General features: G+C 34.4%; 1 protein-coding gene across 1 annotated transcript in view; it reads left to right on the forward strand.

Moving 5' to 3' along the window:
* LOC121374393 (serine/threonine-protein phosphatase 6 regulatory ankyrin repeat subunit A-like) overlaps nt 1-25,205 on the forward strand; it is an 81,942-nt gene that overhangs the window by 43,833 nt on the left and 12,904 nt on the right. Inside the window, exons 9-23 of the mRNA XM_041501493.1 lie at nt 851-949; nt 1,771-1,872; nt 2,305-2,406; nt 3,441-3,539; nt 6,520-6,645; nt 9,631-9,759; nt 10,779-10,895; nt 11,996-12,094; nt 12,835-13,035; nt 15,072-15,170; nt 17,027-17,128; nt 20,404-20,508; nt 21,964-22,065; nt 23,101-23,199; nt 23,526-23,666. Coding sequence (XP_041357427.1) covers nt 851-949; nt 1,771-1,872; nt 2,305-2,406; nt 3,441-3,539; nt 6,520-6,645; nt 9,631-9,759; nt 10,779-10,895; nt 11,996-12,094; nt 12,835-13,035; nt 15,072-15,170; nt 17,027-17,128; nt 20,404-20,508; nt 21,964-22,065; nt 23,101-23,199; nt 23,526-23,666 — 1,722 coding nt within the window. The remainder of the gene's footprint in view (nt 1-850; nt 950-1,770; nt 1,873-2,304; nt 2,407-3,440; nt 3,540-6,519; nt 6,646-9,630; nt 9,760-10,778; nt 10,896-11,995; nt 12,095-12,834; nt 13,036-15,071; nt 15,171-17,026; nt 17,129-20,403; nt 20,509-21,963; nt 22,066-23,100; nt 23,200-23,525; nt 23,667-25,205) is intronic.

The following is a 25,205-nucleotide window of genomic DNA, read 5'->3' on the forward strand; positions in this document are numbered from 1 at the left end:
TGATAATAATTTAAAATGGACAAATCAGGTTAAACATGTGTGTTCCCTGATCTCTAAACGTCTGTATCTGTTATCAAAAATCATTAGGTATTTAAATTTAGATGCAAGAAAACTTTTCTACAATGGGTATATTTTACCACTCATCGATTACTGCTGTGTAATTTAGGGAAGCTGTAATCAGGATGGATTAGAACGTTTACTAAAACTGCAAAAGAGAGCTGCAAAGATGATATTAGATGTAGATCCTATTACTCCATCTGCCCCACTATTTAAACAGTTAAAATGGATGACAATGGAAACACGAATCCACTATCACAAATGTTTACAAATTTATAAATGTCTATACAATGAAGCCCCAAACTATCTTTCAAACTTATTAATATATGTTGGAGAAAACAATCCCTACAACCTTCGAAATGTAGAGGATAGAAATCTATTAATTCCAAAACCTAAAATGTCTTTATTTAAACATGCTTTCAGTTACTCTGGACCAGTACTTTGGAATAAATTGCCTAAAGCTATACGATCATCGCCAAATACTGCTGTTTTTAAATATAGACTCAAGAAATATTTTCTAAAATAATATCATTTGTACATATGTTTATTGCCATATATGTATTTTCTATTTGTTCATAAATGTATGCATTGTAATTCTGTATTGTTTGTACCTGAGGGCCTCAGGGAAGATTAGCTTTTGCTAACTGTGTTACCCTCACTAAATAAAGAATTTATTATTATTATTATATTATTATTAGGAGTTGAAAGTGTAGGTTTAAATTAAAACATTGTAACTGTAAAAATTAAAACATTTAACTGTAAAATTAAAACTGTAATATCCATATGTTTTCAGTCTGGCGCCATCTGTCTGCATGCTGCAGCCAAGAAGGGACACAATGCTGTGGTGAAAGCCTTGTTGCAAAAGGGAGCATTTGTTGACACAAAGACAAAGGTGATAGATACCATGTAGATTAATACAATTTATCTCTATTATAATGCATTGATGAGGGAATTCTAGCCCTAAAGATTAAACAAATTGTGAGTGCTGAGATTTACAAAGATTTTCACAGAAACATTTTCTCCCATGATTATAGTGTACTTTCCTTGCTATACCAGACAAACTGTGATTAATTCTTTTTTCTTGTTGGTTATTTTGTGTGCTTTTATTCATTCACACTTCATATGTCTGTGTTTGTCCAGGACAGTAGTAAATGGTTAGTAATGAGAAAAACATTGGTGTCGATGCCTCACACCTCAGTATTAAGCCATTAAGTCGAAATGACATCATATTTCACATGCAAAGTCTGAGCTAGGACTGGGGAAGCAAAGTCATGTTATGACATCCCTTCACAAATTATGTCATTACACGTGTGCATAGGCGTACAGGCTCCCATTTTTGTAGGGGGGGCAGGCTGGATTTTGCCCGATTTAAATGAAAATGCCCATATCTGAAAAAATCATTTAATCTTATTAGCATTACTACCAAACAGCTACATGTATATAGGGTTGCAAACAAATCACTATGCATTTTTACATGGATTACAACTAATTTTGAGGGTAGAATAATAGAAATACACGGTAAAAAGGTCTTGACTTAGCACATTTTGCCTGAATATCTGTATCATTTTTGCGCAAATTTGAGGTTTTGATCCCCCCTGTCTTGTACGCTTATGCACGTGTGCTTCATATGATTTTTATTAACATGGTTATATTGAACCATGTGGATAATAAATATCATGCTTACCATTTCAAATAATCATACATATTTCACAGGATGGGTCCACTGCACTGCATATTGCTGTCCAATTCAGCAGACCTCAGGTTGTGCAGACTTTGCTCGGTTTTGGAGCACAGGTGGAACTCAAGGGTGGAAAGGTAATCTAGAACATCATAGATAATCATCATATATGTTCATCTACATTTCTTATATGAAGGACTGGTTAAACATTTTAATTTAGGTAATGAAATGTACTGTTGTCCATGACTGTACCTAGCTAATAAATAATTGGGATACAAAACTGAATTAGGATACATTAATATAGACAAAACAGGTTTTTTCAAGCTAAAAAGGACATTTTTTCTCTCTTTTTTTCTCAGAGCGACAGCACTTTTTTTTCTTTTCCTGAGAGGGAGGGTACTTTTTCTGATATTTTTTTTTTTTTTTATGAGGGGAAGGGTGCTTTTTTATTTTTCTGAAAGGGAGGTCACTTTTTCTTTTTTTTCTGAGAGAGAGCAGCTTTTTTGGGGGGGGGGGGCAAATGCTTGCTTATAATTATATCTTAGATTTAGCTATTGTTTTTATTTTAGGATATGGAAACTCCACTTCACATAGCATCAAGGACAAAGGACGGAGAGAAATGTGCCGAGATGCTCATTAAGTCAGGAGCAAATGTAAATACAGCAACAGAGGTTGGTGCCTTTAATATCAGTAGTCCTGTGTTATAATTATATACAGTCCATTCCGTTTAAATTGCCATATATCTAATAGAAAAAAATCTGTCTAAAATAGTGTTTCTTAAATGTTTATCACTGTGTACCCAACAAGTCTAATGACACTGTTCTGGTTAACTAGAATAGTTTAATGATAATTTGGTGATATATGTGTTCATATTGATTTTATGTATGAGATGGTATTTTGTTTGAAATAATAACAATATTCCTTTTTCTTTTTCAAATGTTGATATTTATTATTTATATATAAATAAAGTATAAGTTATAATAAAAGTTATATTGTTGAGTTCAGAATGGTGATATTATCATGAAATAATATATTTGTTTTGTATTTTTTGTTTAAAATGATAGTATTTACTTTATACTGTGAACCGTATTAATATTGTGACGTGTTTTTTTGGCAAATGTATACCTTAGCGCATGTTCACGACGTGTAAATTTCACGAACGACCGTTGACAGCTCAAAAAAAAAAGTGGATAAAGACAGCTCACTGTAATTGTTATAAAGTTACTGTCTGTAAATCAATATTCTGTTATCCTACATCAAGCAATTGTGCCTGGTACAGAGTCTATAGAGGGGATTAGGCCCTACCCACCTCACCTGTATTAGAATCACAACTCACAGCTTCAGTTGTTAACTGTTAACACCCTTTGATAGATAAAACAATTAACGATTAGTCGCCATCAAGGAGAGCTCGTGTATAGGCTGTGCCTGTTGAGTGAATCTTTTTGTGAATTTTATTCTCAATAAAATATTTCAAAACAAAACAAATTATTTTAAGCACACTTCAAACTGGAAAATAGTGCGTGCATATTAATTTCGCGACATAAGGTTGGACGCGAACGACGCTAAATTTATATGCACGCATTTTTTTCACGGTTTACAGTATATAGATTACTTGCTGCAGTACATGTATATGTTTTGTATGTTATTGTTCAGAATGGTGATATGTATTATGAGGTGCAGTACATTTTGTGTATTCTCTTTTTAGAATGGTGAGTCAGCATTACACATGGCTGTTCGGTTTGGTAATGTCAAGATGGTGAATATTCTGTTGGAGGAAGACGCAGATCCTCAGAGTCAGTCCAAGGTACATTGTGTGGCACTGATTACGTACTTGAAATGTGAAATATTTAACACAACTGAAAACAAGAGATTTCAGGTACTTTGTTAACATTATATTTAGGGTTGCTGTTCTGAAAGTCCAAAGCAGATGATCATATAGTTACAGCAGGTGAAATGAATGTCAAAATGTGGAAAATCAGCAGTTAGTAGCAGACATTAGGAGTTAAAATCCTGCAGACAGCCAGCAATTGTTGCTAGTAAAGCTAGAACCTTGAACAATCAAATTAGTACTGTTAGGAAAATTCTGACCATTTCATATTTTGTTGTTATTCATTACTTTCATCTAATTGTTTAGTTCACTACTGCCGTTTTTGGTATCATCTAATCATTTTAGCTTCTTTACTTAAAGGTAAACTTGGTCTTCTAACCACAGTTTATGGTATTTCTGTCTCAAACTTTGTTTGTTGCTTGAGATAGTAATTTTTGAATATGCAACCGCCTACATTTTTGTCCGAAATCTTATTCTGGAGATGAGTAAATGCTTATGTCTGTGATTCAAGTCTTTTGAATTGACACAAACTAAGATGATTCATTCAGACTAGTTTCTACAAGGTACTTTAAAAAATCCAATATGATCTAAAATCTGGCATCGTGTTGAACAGTGACTATCAGATCTCAAAAGTTTGTATTTGGTTTAATGTTAAAGCTGTATCACAGTTTTCTCTTAATATTTTTAAGATTACACTGTGTGGAACTGACACTGGATATTGGTACTGTCATAGTGACAAATCTTGCTAGAATAAGTTGAGAAAAAATAATTCTCAAAGTTTTGTCTTTTATTAATGATTTTCTTTTGGGGCTCACTTCTCATTGTTCATGTCTGTGGATGTTCATATAACTAACATTGTAGAACACATTGTGCATAATAATGCATTTCTTTCATTAAAATTTAAATGGCAACTGTATAGCGAATTGCAGTGATGTATGGGGAATTGCTACAGTTATTTTTACAATCTTGAACAACGTTTAAACCATTTTCTCAAAATTAACTGTTTGCCACTGAAACTGTTCGGCATGTTTGTTTGTAAAATTCTTAAATATAGGTCTCCAATTGCTTAATTATCAGTTATAACGTTAAATTATATGGCTAAATAATGATTTTATCACTGTAGTTCCATATGTAGTAAACTATATTGCTACAGTACTAATATTGGGTGTTAGTTCCACACAGTGGATTACGTATGTGATTATATCAAATGGGTGAGATCCTGCTACATGTGGCTGTTCAACACTGTCATGTATGTGATTATATCAGATGAGTGTGGCTGTTCGACACTGTCATGTATGTGATTATTTCAAATGTATGTGGTTATTTCAGATGGGTGAGATTCCACTACATGTGGCTGTTTGACACTGTCATGTATGTGATTATTTCAGATGTATGTGATTATTTCAGATGTATGTGATTATTTCAGATGGATGAGATTCCACTACATGTGGCTGTTCGACACTGTCATGTATGTGATTATTTCAGATGTATATGGTTATTTCAGCTGGGTGAGATTCCACTACATGTGGCTGTTCGACACTGTCATGTATGTGATTATTTCAGATGTATGTGATTATTTCAGATGGGTGAGATTACACTATTTGTGGCTGTTCGACACTGTCATGTATGTGATTATTTCAGATGGGTGAGATTATTTCAGATGGGTGAGATTATTTCAGATGGGTGAGATTACACTACATGTGGCTGTTCAGCACTGTCATGTATGTGATTATTTCAGATGTATGTGATTATTTCAGATGGGTGAGATTCCACTACATGTGGCTGTTCGACACTGTCACGTATGTGATTATTTCAGATGTATGTGATTATATCAGATGGGTGAGATTCCACTACATGTGGCTGTTTGACACTGTCATGTATGTGATTATTTCAGATGTATGTGATTATTTCAGATGTATGTGATTATTTCAGATGGATGAGATTCCACTACATGTGGCTGTTCGACACTGTCATGTATGTGATTATTTCAGATGTATATGGTTATTTCAGCTGGGTGAGATTCCACTACATGTGGCTGTTCGACACTGTCATGTATGTGATTATTTCAGATGTATGTGATTATTTCAGATGGGTGAGATTACACTATTTGTGGCTGTTCGACACTGTCATGTATGTGATTATTTCAGATGGGTGAGATTATTTCAGATGGGTGAGATTACACTACATGTGGCTGTTCAGCACTGTCATGTATGTGATTATTTCAGATGTATGTGATTATTTCAGATGGGTGAGATTCCACTACATGTGGCTGTTCGACACTGTCACGTATGTGATTATTTCAGATGTATGTGATTATATCAGATGGGTGAGATTCCACTACATGTGGCTGTTCGACACTGTCATATATGTGATTATTTCAGATGTATGTGATTATTTCAAATGGGTGAGATTCCACTACATGTGGCTGTTCGACACTGTCATGTATGTGATTATTTCAGATGGGTGAGATTACACTACATGTGGCTGTTCGACACTGTCATGTATGTGATTATTTCAGATGGGTGAGATTCCACTACATGTGGCTGTTCGACACTGTCATGTATGTGATTATTTCAGATGGGTGAGATTACACTACATGTGGCTGTTCGACACTGTCATGTATATGATTATTTCAGATGGATGAGATTCCACTACATGTGGCTGTTTGACACTGTCATGTATGTTATTATTTCAGATGGGTGAGATTACACTACATGTGGCTGTTCGACACTGTCATGTATGTGATTATTTCAGATGGGTGAGATTCCACTACATGTGGCTGTTCGACACTGTCATGTATGTGATTATTTCAGATGGGTGAGATTACACTACATGTGGCTGTTCGACACTGTCATGTATGTGATTATTTCAGATGTATGTGTATGTGATTATTTCAGATGGGTGAGATTCCACTAAATGTGGCTGTTCGACACTGTCATGTATGTGATTATTTCAGATGGGTGAGATTCCGCTACATGTGGCTGTTCGACACTGTCATCTTGTGGTTTCCAAGCAGCTGCTGCAGTTTGTTGCTAGAAAGTCACGAATTGATGCTGTTATGATGGTCAACCAACAAAACAATGTAAGCACAGCAAGAAATCAGTCATCAACCTATGTATATAAAATATGACGTCATTTTGTCATCTCCATTTAAGCTTAGTTGTGGTGGAAACATTTTGTGATGCTCATTGTTATTCATAAAAAAATTAATTAATAATATGAATAATGAAGCAATTATTACCCTCGCATGTTTGTCAAACTGATGTTACAAAAAATCAATACGACACACAAGCTTGTATAATAATCTCTATGTATATAATATGCTTATAAAAGATGTACAGTAAAACCCCACCTAACGACCACCCCGGTTCTAAGACCACCACACTATAAAGACCAATATTTTAAAGACCAGAATATTTCCGTATTATTTTATAGTAAAACTACCCCAGTATTAAGACCACCACGCTATTACAGATTATGACTAGTAAAATCAGATCCAATGGTAGTTTTCAGTGCATTTGCACCACACAAATACAGCCACTGCATTTACTTGTCACATTACATAAGTGACAAACAATAAATAGCATGGTAAAATCTTGCCTAGTTGTCCATGCTATGATGTTAAATTTAATTGCAGGTAAAACTTGTCTAAACCGGACACCCTTGGGACCAAGTAAAATGTCCGTTTTTAAGAGGTGTCCCATTTAGAGAGGTTTTATTTTGTATAGATATTTAAAAAGGGGCCTGCAATTTACAGAGGGTCTGGTTTAGAGAGGTTTCACTGTATATGTGTTGCTGAAACTTGCAATTAAATAGTCTTATATTTATTTAGTTCGAACGACAAAGGTATTAGTTTTGAACTAGGAAGTCCTAATTAATTTCTGAAAGGTACGGCACAGTCATTTTATTGTATAACATGCACACAAAAATCTTGAAAAGTAACAGTTACACTATACCATCCTATTACTTTATTTTCACAGAAACTGAAAACAAATGCAATGATTAGCTACAATCAGTCAAGTGAGACAGAATTGACGTCTGTATTACCTTTGGGGGCAGTAGACATCTTAAAATGTTGGGAGGGTGTCATTTTCCCAGAGAGTTGTTAATCTCTATTGTGTAATAATTAAGAAAAAGAACGGGTCCAAGCTTCCAAATAACTGAAGCAGGTTTGACACTATTCTACAGATTTATCTGGAACAGTAAATGAGATGAAATCAAGATAAGGATGCTGATAAATAATTATAAAAATGGAGGTCTTAAGTTGATCGATCCATTAGCCTTCTGTAGGTACTTGAAAGTAACTTGGATTAAAAGACTGTTAACATCTGATGGCTTCTGTAGATACTTGAAGGTAACTTGGATTAAAAGACTGTTAACATCTGATGGCTTATGGCAAAAACTCAAAAGCATTCTACTAGACGACTTCAGAAACAATGTTATATTTAAATTTGAAAAACATCAGTTACTTAGATTAAAGAAAAATATTTCAAATTTATTTTGGAAGGATGTCGTCATTAATTATGCACTGATTAAAAATAACGTGTTTGAATCTGAAATACATTTTATTAACACACCACTGCGTAATTTCGTTCCTCTGAAAGACATAAATCTATTTCTAAATTGGCATAATAAAGGTCTTTTCCTTGTAAGAGACCTACTTCTTCCAAATGGTAAAATTTAACTTTTTAAATCATTACCACAAGAATTTAACTTACACGGCGATTATGTGTTATATTTTAGACTAATCAACAATATTCCTAGGTTATGGCTTTTTAAGATAGAGAACCAAAGGCTTAATATGGACACATTGTTTACATACTATTTGCAGAGAAATTATAAATAACATAAGCAGTAAATTTAGAAATAATATTTATTTAGAATCAAATCAGTCAAATCTGTCATGAATTAGTTATAAATGGTCACAAAAACTTAATTCTGAAATTACAGAGAACTTTTTATAAAAATGTTTTGAACTAATCTTAAAAATAACAACTGATGCTAAAACAAGACATTTTCAATTTAAGGTTAGACACCACATTTTAACAATTAATATTTATTTGCAGATATGTGGAATACAAACTGACAATATGTGTACCTTCTGTTTGGACGATGCTGAATCATTAGAACATTTATTTTTCGATGCCGGTAAACTACTGTACTGTGGCGAACCTTTACACAATGGTGTAAAACGAAAACTAGCAAACCAATTACGTAATATAAACATTTGTACTGTTTTACTTGGTAATCCAAGTGAAAGTCTGCTACTGAATCACTTACTTGTAATAATTAAACAACATATATACCACTGCAAATTTGCTAAAATGAAGCCAAATTGTTATGAAGTTGTTACTAGAATAACATTTTACAGAAATATCAAAAAATATATTTACTCATATAAATGAAGACCGCTTCATGGATAAATGGGTTATTTTACAATTATAATACCAATCATTACATTAAATTAATTTTATAGCTGGGTTTTTTTTTTTTTTAATTTTGCTTTTACAAAACTAGAACACAAATATAGATCCTCGAAAAACTTCCTCTTTTTTATGTTAGAACTATTTACTTCTGACAAAAGTGTCTATCCTCCATAAATTTTTATTTTCTACATTGTAATTCATAAACATTTTAAAAGTTATTGGTAATATGGAATGTGGAGCAGACCGCAAGGTTATGCTCTGTCTGTATAGATCTCTTGTGAGGTCAAAACTTGATTATGGATGCATTTAGAACATCTCCTGTATGTTGATGCACATGAACCTTGTTTGATTAATGTTCCTATAAGGACGTAATGCGCCTGTTGTATGACATCATCATATGACATCGAGGTGTTACATCCCACTTGACGTTTTAGTGAGATGTCAAACTTTATATGTACCAAGATATTTTTTTGTTCAATTATGTTGTGAAAGTGTAGCTTAGAGAAGGCCTCATGGAAGAGCCATCCTTTATCCTGCATGCAATTTAGCTTTACTTCTGAATATTAGCATATGATAATAATAGCTATAGCAATATTAGTTATATTGTATTATGCCCATTTTGATTGTTTTGTTTGTTCCAGGAGGGAGAAACATCCATGCATTATGCAGCTGAATTGATGAAGAACATGTGTCATAATGACTTTGAGGATACAGATCTCATTAAACTGATGTTGGAGTTTGATGGCGACACCAACATACAAAGCAGATTGGTAAGAATTAACTTATCATTTATCATTTTCCAGCTCCTTGCAGTGATAAAAATAAGCAAAAAAAGTTACTAGTCCACCGGACAAATACATTAAGAAATCTATTTGTCAGCCAATATTTTCCATAAACGGATTGTTTTCTTCAAGTACCAGGATGATGTTTGTGATTGCTCAAAAAGAAACTATTCTGAAATATTTTACTTGTCCACTGGACAACCACGGAGACACATTTTGCATGTCCCAATAGATTTTCACTTGTCAGGACAAATGGACAAGTGCTTATTTTGAACATTGCCTTGTCATATTTTAACTCAATTTAAATCATGTCAAAGAGAAGATGCAATATTTATATTATAAAATGTTCAAACTTGCTTAACTACTGTTCTAATGCAATATAACAATTTGATGTTAGAATATTTTTATGGGGAGCTATTCAACTATTTTTCAGAAACACATTATTTAAACATTTCTATAGGATTAAATTATTTCTTTTTTTATCTGATACTAGCAGTCCAAAAGTAATTTAAGAATGGCAAGTTTATGATCTGGTGTTTTAAAACTAAGTTATTACAATTATTTATTCTCCAACCACTGGTAAAAGCAGAGGTTATTCAATGCATTAGGTTAGTCTGTTCTGTCTGCCTTTATTGTGTGGGCAGGACATAGCCCAGTAATAAAGCACACTTGATGTGTGGTCGATCTAGGATCAATCCACATTAGTGGACCCATCGGGTTATTTCTCATTCCAGCCAATACGACACAACTGGTATATCAAAGGTCATGGTATGTGCTATCCTGTCTTTAGGATGGTGAATATATAAGATCCCTTGCTACTACTTGCTACTCTAAGACTACAGGTCAAAATTACCAAATGTTTGACATGCAATAGCCAATGATTAACAAATTGGTTGTGCTCTAGTGGTGTGATTAAACAAAACAAACTGTAACTTTTACATGTACACATGTATTAACTAAACTAACGAGACCTGTTTTAGACTATTGCACTTTTTTTGTTTATGTAGACCTTCCAGACACCATTGCATTTTTGTGCTCATGCCGGGAATGTGGATGTTCTCCTGGAAATTGTCCACCATATTGGATCAAATAAACTCCAGTATGCAATCAACAAACAAGCCAAGGTGAGAGATTACTTTCATCCCACTTACAGTCTTTATAAACAGTAGATAGATGAAATATTTCAAGCTTAATTTAATATCATTGTTTGTAACTTAGGTTATTTCAGATTTTTGGGGGATGTTTTAAGAAAGTAAAAACAACATATTAATACGTCAGTGGGCACTCATAACCGGTGAAATAAAAATAATAATTTATCAGTGTGAAATTATTATGCATTGGTGTAACGAACAATATTATTGGATGATTTGGTGCTTACAAACCAAGGACTTTGTCTGTACTTACGGTAATATGATGTCATCACAATTTGGTAAACCTACACAATACCGTCACATAGTTTAAAGAGTTTGCATTTATGCATCTTAGGTTTTATTGTTAAATTTGTAATAAAATGTAATTTTGATACAATTCATAATTTGTTTTTATTATTATTTTTCATGAATAAAATGCAAAGTTATAGTAATACTCAGGAACACAATGTAAATAGAGAATAACTAGTTAATGACGTCGGATATCGGTTTTATCCTGTTCAGGCAGAATCAGAAATTCCGATCAGTAGAGCCTCACGGAATTTCCCATTCTTACCTTCACAGGATAAAGCTGATATATGACATCATTAACTAGTTCTTATCTTTATCCTGCAGACCATAAGAATTAATGTGAAAAGCTTTTATTTCTGTTATATCAATTACATTGAACTAGAGGTCAAATGAGTGATTTTTTAATGTAGCTGTGCTGGTGACATCAAAAATCATATCCTGCTACTATATGGATATTACTTTTCTTTATCATTCAGCATATGCTGTCAGTAGAAATGGTGGTTGCCTGATAAAGTGGCTTTCATCATTTCTATATGCACATGTTCATTGATGGATATAGGGGCAGGGAGGCTTTTACAGAAAAAAAAGCTAAGTTAATACATTTTATAACAAACAAGTTACATATTATTATCAAATTGATGCCTCTCGTAAAACTGTTTCACTTAGGACATAAATTTGATAATAACTAGTAGCTCATTTATGGTTACAGATTCAGATAAAAAAAAAATTGGGGGGAGGGGGGGATTTGTTTATTTGTGTCTTTTGAGAAATATATTTGCTTGTAGAATGGGCAGTCTCCATTGCTGATGGCCAGTGAAGAAGGTCACCTTGAAATTGTGAAAATATTGCTCCAGAATCATGCAAGAGTTGATGTCTTTGATGAGGTATGGGAAAATCAGTATTATGAATTTACAAGAAATGCCTAACAACCAATGTGTATTTCAGAAGTGCCATTAAAAATATATTCATTCATCCATTTGCAAAACATATTATGGTAGCAAACAATAGCTGATGAGGAATGTGTAGATTTCAAGTCACATCATCCATGTCACTTGTCTTAGGTCAACTGTGTGAGCTCACTGGCACAGCCAGGAAGGGGTGGGGTGGGGGGGAGGAGACCAAGCTATCCACCAATCACACCTCTTTTTTTCCCCCCCATTACCTTTTATATTTGCCTATTGCCCCATAACATCTCCAATATGGATGCCCCCCCCCCCCCCTTAAAAAAAAACCCAACCCCAAACATCCTGGTTATACCAAAATGTGTGAGCGTGACAATTTAGTGTGGTATATAAAGAATAATTGAAGAAAGACATAGTGATGTGGAAAATTGTACATATTTTAAAATCCATCTAATACAGTGAGACCCCTCAAAACCAGAATTCCCTTAAAACTGGACATTTTTCAAATAACAGTACCGGTAATAGTACAGAACAAAATCTCTCTAAACTGGATACCCTTTAAAATTGGTCTTTTTTACTTGGAACCAAGGGAGTTCAGTTTAGAGGAGTTTCACTGTGTATAATGTAGAGTTGTATAGTATTTTAAATTTTAGTTTAGGTGGATGATAACACTTACCTTCATACATTATTGTGTCATCTGTTGTTGTTATTTTTGTTGGTAGCATGGTAAAGCTGCACTTCATCTTGCTGCTGCTAACGGTCATGAAAAGGTGGCTGACATCTTGCTGCGTCACCGAGCGTTTATGAATGCCAAGTCAAAGCAAGGCTTCACACCTCTTCACCTGGCGGCTCAGAACGGTTACAACAAACTTGTCAAGTTGCTGGTTGAGAGTCACAATGCATTGATCGATGCCTTATCACTTGTACGGACAGTTTTAATTTTCCATCATTTGATTTCCATAGCTGTGCTATACTTCATTTTTGTAATATTTACAGTCAAACTTCGATAACTCGATCTTGAAGGTGACGAGGAAATAGTTTGAGTTTCAAGGAGTTTGAGTTTCAGAGAGTTTGAGTTTTTGAAATTAATATATGAGTTCAAATTTGAAACTGCCTCGCAGCTGGATGATTTTGTTTAATGTTGTAAGAAGCGTGTGTTTCACTGCCTACCTCTAAACTCTGAAAACTGTGCATCCCCAGTTGAAAGGCACCCCACCCCTTTTGTTGGCATCTTCCGACGCATGTGATACATTTTTTTTTTTATATATTATAAAAGTAAGTAAATAACAAAACAAAAAAGATAACCCAGATGAAGGAAGTAAATGATATAATCAACGTTGATGTATTTTGGAGATGACAAAATATGGTGGAATGTAACTAACAAATAAAACACTGAATATCGAATAACTCTTATAATTATTTTAATTATTTTAAATACGAAAAATCATTAAAAAGCACTAATTATAAAAAGGAAAAAGCACTAACAATTATTACAAGTGCTCTTTGAAGTTAACCAGACTGTATCTGTAATTACATAGCGAGGCTCTCCGCCATGTACGAACACTGACAATGAAACATAAGATCAGTTCGTTCCGCTCAGTCGGCGATCTACCATTCTGTAATTATCACCTTAATTCTTGTCAGCCTAGACCTGCGGAACAGGTGCACTTTGTCTGATTGGCAATTCATTTGTCTTTAAAATACTATCGGCAACGACAGTTTGACCAATCCACACGGGTCAAGTTTTGGACGTGCATAATCTATTAATCTTTATGAAAGGGCCAAAGAATTAGGTCGAGAGTTCGAGTTTATCAAGTGTTTGAAGTTTGAGTTTTCGAAGGCCATTATTACTAGTTTGTATAGCAGATCGGCCAGGACCGACACTTCAGGTCAAGAGATCAAAATTTTCAAGAGATCGAAGGTGGAGTTATCGAAGTTTTACTGTGTGTGTGTATATACAGTGGTCTCTGTCTAAACCGGACTCACTTCGTACCGTTGAAATAGTCCGGTTTACATAGAGGACCGGTTTAGACAGAGTTCATCCAGAGTTATGGTTCTTGAATGATCGACAACTCCTGATCAACAATGACATTTGAACCCAATGGATGATTAGGAAATACAGTCATACAAGCCAGACTTGCAATCGATTATTTCACAGACATAAAAAATATACCTAAAGGGACATTCCTGAGTTTGCTGCAATTTTTAAGATGTTATCCACTAAAAAAGACTTTTTAACGATTATAATTACATATCAAATATATTTTTCTGCATAAAATATTAGTGGCTGAATATTAAACGTGTTTCTGGTAGTTCTAATATTTGCACTAGGTTAAATTTCGTTTTATTTCCTAAAACATTATTTATTCGTACGTACGAACTTATTTGAATACAAAATCCAGATCTAACAGCCTACTGCAATAAGAGTAAACTTCACACGAGTGTGATTACATTTTGTATTTGATCTTGCGATGACGTCCCGATTACTTGGCAAGTGACAATCATTGTTCAACTAATTAAGCAGCCCGTCGCTCATTCAAATCCCAATCTGGTGTAGACAGTTCTTTCGTTCTTGATTTTTGATCCGGAGTCCGGAGTAGACAGAGTACGGATTAGGCAGAGATTTATACCTAAGAGATAAACAGTAGCTGGACGGGGCTTTAGAAATGGACCGGTTTACGCAGAGATCCGGATTACACAGAATCCGGTTTAGACAGAGTCCACTGTATATGTGTGTTTGTACGTATGTGTGTGTGTGTGTCATTGTGTGTGTGTGTGTGTGTGTGTGTGTGTGTGTGTTGTTTATGCACCTGAGAATATGTTGGGGGGGGGGGGCACAGAAAATTATATTATATTTAATTAACAAAATGAACTATCTGATATGCATATTAAATCTGAGAAAATCTTACTAAAACATTCATTATATCCTACTGAATGGAAATGAAAATATAAATTTCAGGCAAAGAGGACTCCATTGCATATGGCTGCCCAGAATGGCAAGATGGAGGTGTGCAGTACACTTATCCAGATGAATGCAGATCTTAATGCTACAGACGAGGTTGGTTATATGTTTGTGTAGTACACATATACAGATGAATGCAGACCGTAATGCTACAGACGAGGTTGGTTATATGTCTGTGTACTACACATATACAGATGAATGCAGACCTTAATGCTACAGACGAGGTTAGTTATATGTCTGTGTAGTACACATATGCAGATGAATGCAGACCTTAATGCTACAGACAAGGTTGGTTGTATGTCTGTGTAGCACACTGATCCAGATTAATGCAGACATTAATGCTACAGACGAGGTTTCTTATATGTCTGTGTAATACACATATATACAGATGAATGCAGACCTTAATGCTACAGACGAGGTTGATAATATGTCTGTGTATTATTAATAATTTTAATTAATATAATTTCCAAGAATTATACAATACATTAACAATATTCACTGTGTCTCTTAGAAATCTTAAGTTCCATAAACATCTATAATGTTTTCAAATCTCTATTTGTTTATTGTGTTAAATGTTCTGTGATAAATCATGTTGATAGTTACACATACACTGTCTCCATGGTTTGATCACAGCATTAGTTTTTGTCTTTTTTAAATATCATTATGGTGGGGTTTTTGTAATTTTAAAATAAATTTAGGTTGATCCATTGAAGCAGTTTTTTAAAAAGATATTAGCTGTATTTCATTTTCAAATGAAATTGCAACATGTCAGAAAGCCCTACAAAATGTCAGCCTGTTTGATCATGAATAAAACATGCATCATTTTACCTACATTTGATTGTAGTTCTTATTTGACAGTTTATTACTTTTTCTGTATTTAATAGTGAACAGAATACAACATAAACTTTTAACACAATCCAACTGTGAACTGAGTACCCATCGAAACCAGGCTTTTTACTCTGGGCTCAATTTGGGTATCGCCTACTGTTTAGATGGGTTTAACTGCATCATGTAACTACGGGTATATATGTTATAGTACATGATTAATAAGAATAACAGTAACATTATTACATTTGGTGACGGGCACATTTTCACTTATGATAGACTCAACTTGATTGGCAAAGGTCATTTTAATAGGCACCATCAAAAAATATTATTTCCAAAGCTGTATAGTGATTAAGCCATCAAAGTTGAGGGTGGTAAGTTCTATAGCTGCATCTCATGCACCATGTACCAGCTCTCTACATTGTGACCAATTTGGTCATATATGCGACAATTGTTTTCATTTGGCGACTAAAACGTTTCATACTTTCTTTATAAAAAATAGAAGTAAGTGCCATCTGGCTCCTAGGTAGAAAAGTTAATGTAGAGGGCTGATTACCAGCTCATATCAAGAGCAAGTTCTAATAGCTCAACAGGAAGGTGTTAGGCCATTACATCGACTTTACTTTCTCTATAACCAATAAAAACTAACCATTAACCTCTGTCCTCAACAGATATCCCAAATACATGTAGCTGGGGTGTGTGCCCAGGACAGAACCTTATTTGGATGCAAGCAGAAAAATAAAGTTAAAATGAATTTTAAGGATTTTTTTTTTTTTTTTTTTTTTTTTTTTAGATAAAGTTTATTAACACCATAAACAAATTTGGTAGTGATATCAGGGCCCCAACCCTGGCATATACCTAACATTATTGTAGGGTAGTGATATCGGGCCCCAACCCTGACACTACCAAATTTGTTATATATATATATATATATATATATATGGAATAGAATAATACGAAAAATATATCGGTTTTTTAAGGATTAACAGCAAAGAAAGAAAGAAAGGAAATGTTTTATTTAACGACACACCCAACAAATCTTATGTATGGTTATATGGCATTGGTAGAAAGAAAGAAGACAGAAACAAAGATTAAATTGTAATTGTATATATATTTTTCTACTTCAGAGAGGCCAGACTCCACTGCATCTGGCTGCTGAGAATGATCACTCGGATGTCGTCAAGCTATTCCTCAAAACACGACCAGAACTTGTTACCATGGGCAATACAGTAAGTATCTTTCTGTTTAGTCCAACCCCTGCAACTGCCCACAGCAATCGGCAATGCCATGGAGTTTTTAATTATCCGAGCACTTTTTTTCAATGGCATGTTTTTTTTGCTATGGACATTTTCCTAATTGCAGGGTTTGCCAGTCTGATGATTTCTTGTTTTTTATAGATGTGTTTGTATGTGTGTGTGCTGCTGTTCTTCTTTCAAGTGACTAACACATATTGCTTCACGTTCACTTCTCTGTCTATACTCGCTTCTTGTCTTACTCTGTTAGATATGAAACATGCTGAATATATTAAAATATAAATAACTTAACATCAGTGGTCATGTTTTCTATTCTCTTTGTTAAGTCTCAGTTTGATTTCTGTTTTGTTCTTCTGTTTAGTAAAAGGTATTTTAAGATTTATATTATCAAAAATATGCATTTTAGTATACATTTTAATATTGAAATGACCTGCTGGGTAGTTTCCAGGTAAGCCAAGTTTTACAAAAATGTTGAGCTTCTTGTTTTAGTTAATTGAGTGAAAAAGCTTTACTGCAGAATATTATGTGATGGTGTTTATTCATTACTGGTGCCATGACTGATCGGATAGGAGTTACCCAGAACAGGGCAATATGACTATTTATTTTAACGTTAAGGAAATTTTTTTTTGTTGAACAAGAAGTACACATACATTTACAGAATGCATAATATGCACCTTTAGAAGATGTTTATTTGTTTATCATACAATGGCACATTAGGATATGGTAAGTATGCTACTGTGTATGTCAAACAGAATAAACTGTATTCACAAACAGATTTAGCAGCACACTGGACACATGTATGAATTACCATATAGCAGTATTCAGTAAGCAGCACACTGGACACATGTATGAATTACCATATAGCAGTATTCAGTAAGCAGCACACTGGACACATGTATGAATTACCATATAGCAGTATTCTGTAAGCAGCACACTGGACACATGTATGAATTACCATATAGCAGTATTCAGTAAGCAGCACACTGGACACATGTATGAATTACCATATAGCAGTATTCAGTAAGCAGCAGACTGGACACATGTATGAATTACCATATAGCAGTATTCAGTAAGCATTAGATAACCAGACAATAGGAAATGGAGTTTTATATTTTTTTAAAAACATGGCTGTGCTTATGTTGGCACTAGACATGCATATGATTATACAAAATAATAATAAAGTACATATATATTTTTTAAATAACAAAAATTTACATGTTAAACTGCTGTGTAAAATATGACATTTCCCCTAACTGCTTTCACTTTTACGGATATCTTATTCTTAACATATTACATATTTCTGAAATACTTAATATAGATGATTAAAATACCTGTATATCAGTTTGCATGCTAAAATTTAGATTACTAAAATACATTTAGTTGTAAATTAGTAATACAATGATGAAATTTGTATTATTGAAATTAGTATTATTTTTAGATTTATGTTTTTCTTATTTTAGAATGATACTAAAATTATTATATTGTTGTTGTATATGATTATGGATAGAACGATAATTGGATATTTCCTTTAGTTGCATGATGTATAGTTTTTCATTCGTGATGGAATTTAATAAATTAGAATATTTTTATGTAGAACTAGAACAGAATACATAAAAAGATACAGATACTAGTTACCAGATCAATAGTTAAATTATAATATGGTTTATAAAATGAGTTTTAACTTATGGTTAAAATACAAAACAAGTTATTACTTTTTTTATTATTATAAAGTGTTAACCCAAAATAATGTTTTGTCATTTAAGTGACATAATGTTTATATATTTGAAGTTAAAAATGTTAAAACCATTATTTCACACACAAAGAATAATGTTTCTTTGAATACATAATAATATGAAACATGATAACCATCTTCTCAAGTTACGGAATATCAAGAACTCTAGTTTAAAAGTATGAAATGGTATTAAAGGTATATATGCATACACTTTTAGTTTTTCACTTTGTCTTATTTAGATGCACAAGTAGTTACATACCTTAATGCATTTTTCTTAAAACTGAAGTTTTACACTGGTCAGTTTACTGTGACAATGATTCAAGTAACAATGTATGTGCTGGTCATGTGTACTGGTGTGTATGAATATTTATGCAATGTATTTACAAAGTACATGTTATTATTTTAAATATCACACATTGACATTTATTCTTTCCCAGTGTGTTTTATTTCCTCTAAGTAAATCATATGTCAACAGACTCATTTACATTTTAAATAAATTCACTGTCAACCTTTGAATAAAGGTAAATTTAAATAGAATATAACTAATTTTATTTGCTTGTGCATCAAGTCAGGCCAGGTCAGATCATAGGATGTAATGTGCACATTCAGAACAACCCTTTTATTTGTTATACAGTTGTTATGCAGTATATATGAGAGGTTGAAACTAATGCGGGGTACCCCCAAAAATGGAACTGCAATTTTCAGCGAAAATGACGGTTGCTATTAAAAACATTAATTAAATCTCTTAAATGTTATGTGCCCCCCCCCCCCCCCCCATTTTCTTGCAAGTAGATTAGATGTGGGGTGCCACACCTTTTATTGCTGTACTTCTTGGGTGTGTTGATACGCTGCTTATATCAGTTTTATTAGTAAACGTTAACATTATCGGCAATAAGAATTGATTTGGTCTATTAGAACCTGTAATATGGGCACAGGTTTCGGCTCTCACTGGCTCCTCCGTCTGGGGCAGGATGGAATTAGGTCAGGTCAGGTCAGGTCATAGGGCGTTATGTGCACATTCAGAACAAGCTGTTGTAGCGCACGCCTGTCCTGGGTGCAAGAGCCGGCCTCGGCCGGCTCCTCTGTCCAGGACATGGAACTAGAAGAGAAGTAATTTTATATAGTACCTGGTTCTACATGCTTTGTTGGTCAAATGGAATAACCCAGTAATACCGTACTTGCTAACTTTAGTGTTTTTTGTTACCTAAGGACATTATATAATTGTACCATAAATTGAAAATGATTATGTTAATTTTTAGGGGATAGGGTTTTATTAAGAACTACTCCTTTAAAAATATTTAGTAATGAGGTGAGCAAGTTGTTATAAACAAGATTTAATGTAAAATAATGTGGACTTAGCTTGTATAGAGTTTGAATACCACAACTGAAAATTGAAAAACAAAAAGATGCATTTATCTACCTTTATATTACCTTATTATTTTTATATTTTGCAGATTAAAAGAAAGATAAAAGGTCCAAAACTATGAAATATATTGTAACAAAGTACTGTTTGTTTTAGAATGGAATGACATGTGCACACATTGCTGCCTTCAAAGGAAGTATTGCTGTTATCAAAGCGCTAATGAGATTTAACAAGTCTATCATAATAAGAGCCAGAAACAAGGTGAGTTAAAGTATTTCTACTGGAAATAACAGAATCAGTTACTTTTAACAATATAACATTCCTTTCCTGACCACAACTTGTGTAAAAGTAGTTCAGTCCCAAAAAGCTATATTTTTGGTCAGAGATCTAAAATAAGAAATTTATCTGGTCATCATATCTTGACAATACATATAATAAGTGCAGGATAAAGTAACAGGAACAGGCTAAAACGGAACCGTGCCAAAACGGAACCATTTTCTTTGGCGAAAACGGAACCATTTTTGTTGGCGAAAACGGAACCTATCATGGCTAAAACGGCACCATATATAAATATATATAACTTATCTTATTTTTAATTTCAGGATTAGGGTTAGTGTTCAGAGCGATGAATAGGGGTTGGGGGGGGGGGGGGGTGAATTTGGAAGTCTTTCCATTTTGATGACGTAGACTGGCCACACTGTTTATGTAATGTTACTACTAATATTACGTATTAATAGATTATAACGTGATGTAAATACATAAATGTCTGAATTTCTTTTGATTTTTGTTTTACATTGGTACACTTCACTCTTTGTACATACTTTGATGCCTAATATACTGACCTCGGTAGCGCTGTGGTTAAGTCATCGGTCTCCAGACTGGTAGGTACTGGGTTCGGATTTTTAATTCTGGTAAAGACTCCAAATCTGAATGAGTGCTCAGTCGAGACATGGGTAGGTTTAAATCACTTGCTCCGACCAGTTATCTGATGGAAGCACGTAAATAAATTTACCTGACCTGAAGATTGTTTGTGCAACTATCAGAAGTGACACAAAAACATTTATTTTTTCTTTTAATAAATAACTTTTCATTTGAGTTAAGTTGTTTTGTTGGGGTTTTTTGTCTTATTTACTATTCTTCAAATAAAATTGAATTATGGTGCCGTTTTAGCCATCGTAGGTTCCGTTTTAGCCATAAATTTCGGTGCCGTTTTAGCCAACGCAGGTTCCGTTTTGTCCAATTTGGTTCCGTTTTCGCTTGGTGCCGTTTTAGCACGGTTCCGTTTTAGCTATAACCCAAAGTAACATACATCAATTCTTTGGAGGCAATATTTAAGAATCTAGTTTAAAATGGTGATACCAATTCAGCAGACGCTGAACACAGTTTCTCCCTATATAATTTCATATTGACAGTAAAGTGAAGATTTTTACAGTCAGACTCTCTTAAAGCTTTGGTGTTCTTCTGTCACAATAAAACACTGAAACATCCATTCACGCCACAGTGTAAGGCGCACATAAGCAAATTTTCCATAACAACAAACTTTCTACATCCAACTCGGACTAGTACACACCAATATTTTATTGTATTTTTTTTTGTACATTTTTTGGTTGACTCTGTGTTGACTCTTTTGATGATGGCATTTAGAGACTTGGAAAGTCTGCTAATACACAGCGATATAGAGGTGGAGCAAAGCTAATTTAAGTGTTTATATTTCAGACAACCCATTCGACACCATTGCACCTTGCAGCCGCTGGCGGCAACAAGGCCGTTGTCGACGCCCTCCTGGAGGCGGGAGCATCACCTACTGATGAAAATTCTGTACGTATTTCATTGATTCTGTTAATTCGTTTTAGTGGGACTGGGGTGGGTGTGTTTGTAATTGGGTGGAAGATTGTATTATAGCTGGCGGGATGAAGAGATGGATTGTAGATAGGCAGATTTGCCTGGTTTGTTGGATGGTTGGGTTTATGGGTAGATGGATGAAGGGTGGGTGAGTCTTGGGTAGGTGGTTGGATGGAAGAATGGGTTGAAGACTGGATTGAAGGATGAATGGTTGGATGGAAGAATGAATGAATTAATGGATGGATGGGTTGGTGAGTATGTGGCTTTTGGGTGGGTAGGTGATTGAGTGGGTGACTGGCTTTGTATAGATGATGGTTGATTGGGTCTATGATATGGATGGGTTTAATGAGTTGTTGGATGGGATGAAAGGGGATGGGGATGGGATGGATGTTTGTTTCATTATATGGATATTGGTTGATTGGGTTGGTATATAAATGGATGGATCTATGTTAATTGATTTGAGTATATGGATGGATTTTGGCTTAGTAGGTGGTGGATAGACTGGAAATGTGGATGGATGTTGGTTAAATAGGCAGTGGATAGATGTTTACTGTGTGTGTATATGGATGGATGTTGGTTAATTAGGTTGGTATATGGACAAATGAAATGGTGGGTGTGTTTGTGGCTGTGGGTGACTGGTGATTGATTGCATTGGGTGGTTGGGTTGGTAAATAGATGAATGGATGGATGGATGGATGGACGGATGGGCAGATGGATGAGTTGTTACTGGGTGAGTATGTGGAAGGAAGGATGGATGAATGAATGGACAGACATAATGCCAGTACATTTTTAATTTTTTTTTTATGTTTTAGATGATGCAGAAATGAACGCAGCTTTTTCAAATTCCCTCTATTTATTATCTTAGATAAATTAAACAATTTCATTTTATTCTTCTGACGTAACCTCCAGCAGTCACACCAGGCATACGAATTAATTTATTTGCTCTTGTGATTATTTCAAGAAGAGCATTAGACCCATCTGTACTGATAACTACGTGTTTTTGTTTAACAGGATGGAATGACCCCGGTCCACTTGGCTGCCAAGTACGGCCATGTTCAGATTCTGGAGTCACTCAGTGGTGAGACTTTGTGGAGACTTATAAGCAAAAAGGTAAAGCAAAAATTATTCTTTTATAGGTATTGGACGTTAATACCATCTTTCAGGGGGAAATATTTTAAACCAATTTTTGATGATTTTTTTTCCTAGTATTTTCTTTATGTTAGAAGAATTTAATTTTGGGGAATTTAATTTTTAATTTTTTTTAACCTTTTTGGGCCAAGGGTGTGGAAATGATTCCTTACTTAGAAATGTTATTTGTAGACTTACATTATTTTGACAAGCTGTAGAGAAATGATTCCTTACTTTATAATGTTATTTGTAGACTTTATTCTGACAAGCTATAGAGAAATGCTTCAGAGAAATGATTCTATTTTCAGACTGGCTTGACAGCTCTTCACGTGGCAGCTCACCATGGCCAGATTGAAATTGTTCGGGAGATGCTCACCAAAATGTCAGCCATCGTGAAGAGTGAACCACCCAATGGAGATTCTGGACTGCCCCGAGACCTTAATTCGGAGGTTTGTAATGATACTTGTACCAGTGACATTTTTCAAATTTAAAGTCATACTGCAAACTTTAAATTGTGTGCATTTGGTAAACACAATTTTTTTATTATTATAATTATTATTAAAGGGACACGCCTTAGTTGTTAACCATTACGCCGTTGTTTTTCGCTATTAAACCCATTTTTTCATAAATAAAATTGCACTTTACTTACCATTTATTATTTAGAATATACATTTCCATTCACCTGAAGTGTTTTTTGGTAATCCTGGTAATCCTGGTGTTTGTAATACCACGAAATGCATTTTTTGTATTTCTTAAAAAGGCACATACCTCTGAGAAAAAAACGTTGAGTAGACAAAGTTTAATCTATTTTTAGAGGGGATATTCCCATTTCAATGTCACAGACGTTGGTATACCGCATGACCGTTATCATTTTGGTTCGGTTTGTTTTCTTGTGCACGGTTCGTGCAATCAACATCCAATTTGTTGTCGTTTGCTTGTTGTTCATTTGTGAGGTTTTTCTTCACAGTTCGTGAACATTTTCATTAACAATAAAGTTCAGACAAGTAAGTATCTCAATACAAAATGTTACAAACCCTTAAAACCAATAATTTTGCTAAGTCTTACGATATCTGGAGAGGGGATACAACCTTGGGGGGTGGGGGTGGGGGACACAAGCTATATTGTTACCTTTATTTAAATAGAGTAGGAAAAAAAAATCTTACATTTAAGTCCTGGGGAGGGGAAGTGCCTCTCCACCCCTGACGATGACTACTACTACTACTACTACTACTACTACTACTACTACTACTACCACCACCACCACCACCACCACCACCACCACCACCACCACCACCACCACCACCACCCACCACCCACCACCACCACCACCACCAATAATAAACGGTGCATCTAATTGCTAATAACAATAGGTTAGGCACTAGTACCCGGTTCCGAATAGCAAATGTAGGCTAATTGCGGTTTATACAAAATATATAAAATTTATTATTTCAAACACTGTAGTATAGTCAACATGGTCAGTATCGTCTTATTCCGATTCAAGTATCATGATTGCTGCAGCAGCCACTTCCTAAACAGAAGCACCCATGTTCGTAAAGTAACTTCCAGTTCCAAACTCATTCCTTTCGCTGTCCCGGACAGAACAGTTGGAACATATCTAGGAGAGGTGAAAGGAACGCACCCCAAGTCTGTGCGCACTCTGTGAAATTTGTCGTGACGTAGGCATTTTTGTGCTTCGAGCGACATCTACCGGTGACATCAGAATACTAACTTTCAAAATTATTTCAAGCAATTGGGACATGGGGATTCCCATGGTATTTATCAATATAAAACCTGCTTTTTCACTCCATTTTATAAAAACGTGATCTAAGTGTGTTACAGGTTTGTAGATTAACCAAAATTATAATTTATTTTCGCTGGATGGAACTAGGGCGTGCGGCTTTAATTTGAAGTCATTCTGCACAGTTTAAATTTAATAGGTGTGGTAAAGTGAAAATAACAATATTACACTATCACCATATATATTGAGA

This window comes from Gigantopelta aegis, chromosome 6 (assembly GCF_016097555.1).
Source record: "Gigantopelta aegis isolate Gae_Host chromosome 6, Gae_host_genome, whole genome shotgun sequence".
Classification (NCBI taxonomy): domain Eukaryota; kingdom Metazoa; phylum Mollusca; class Gastropoda; order Neomphalida; family Peltospiridae; genus Gigantopelta; species Gigantopelta aegis.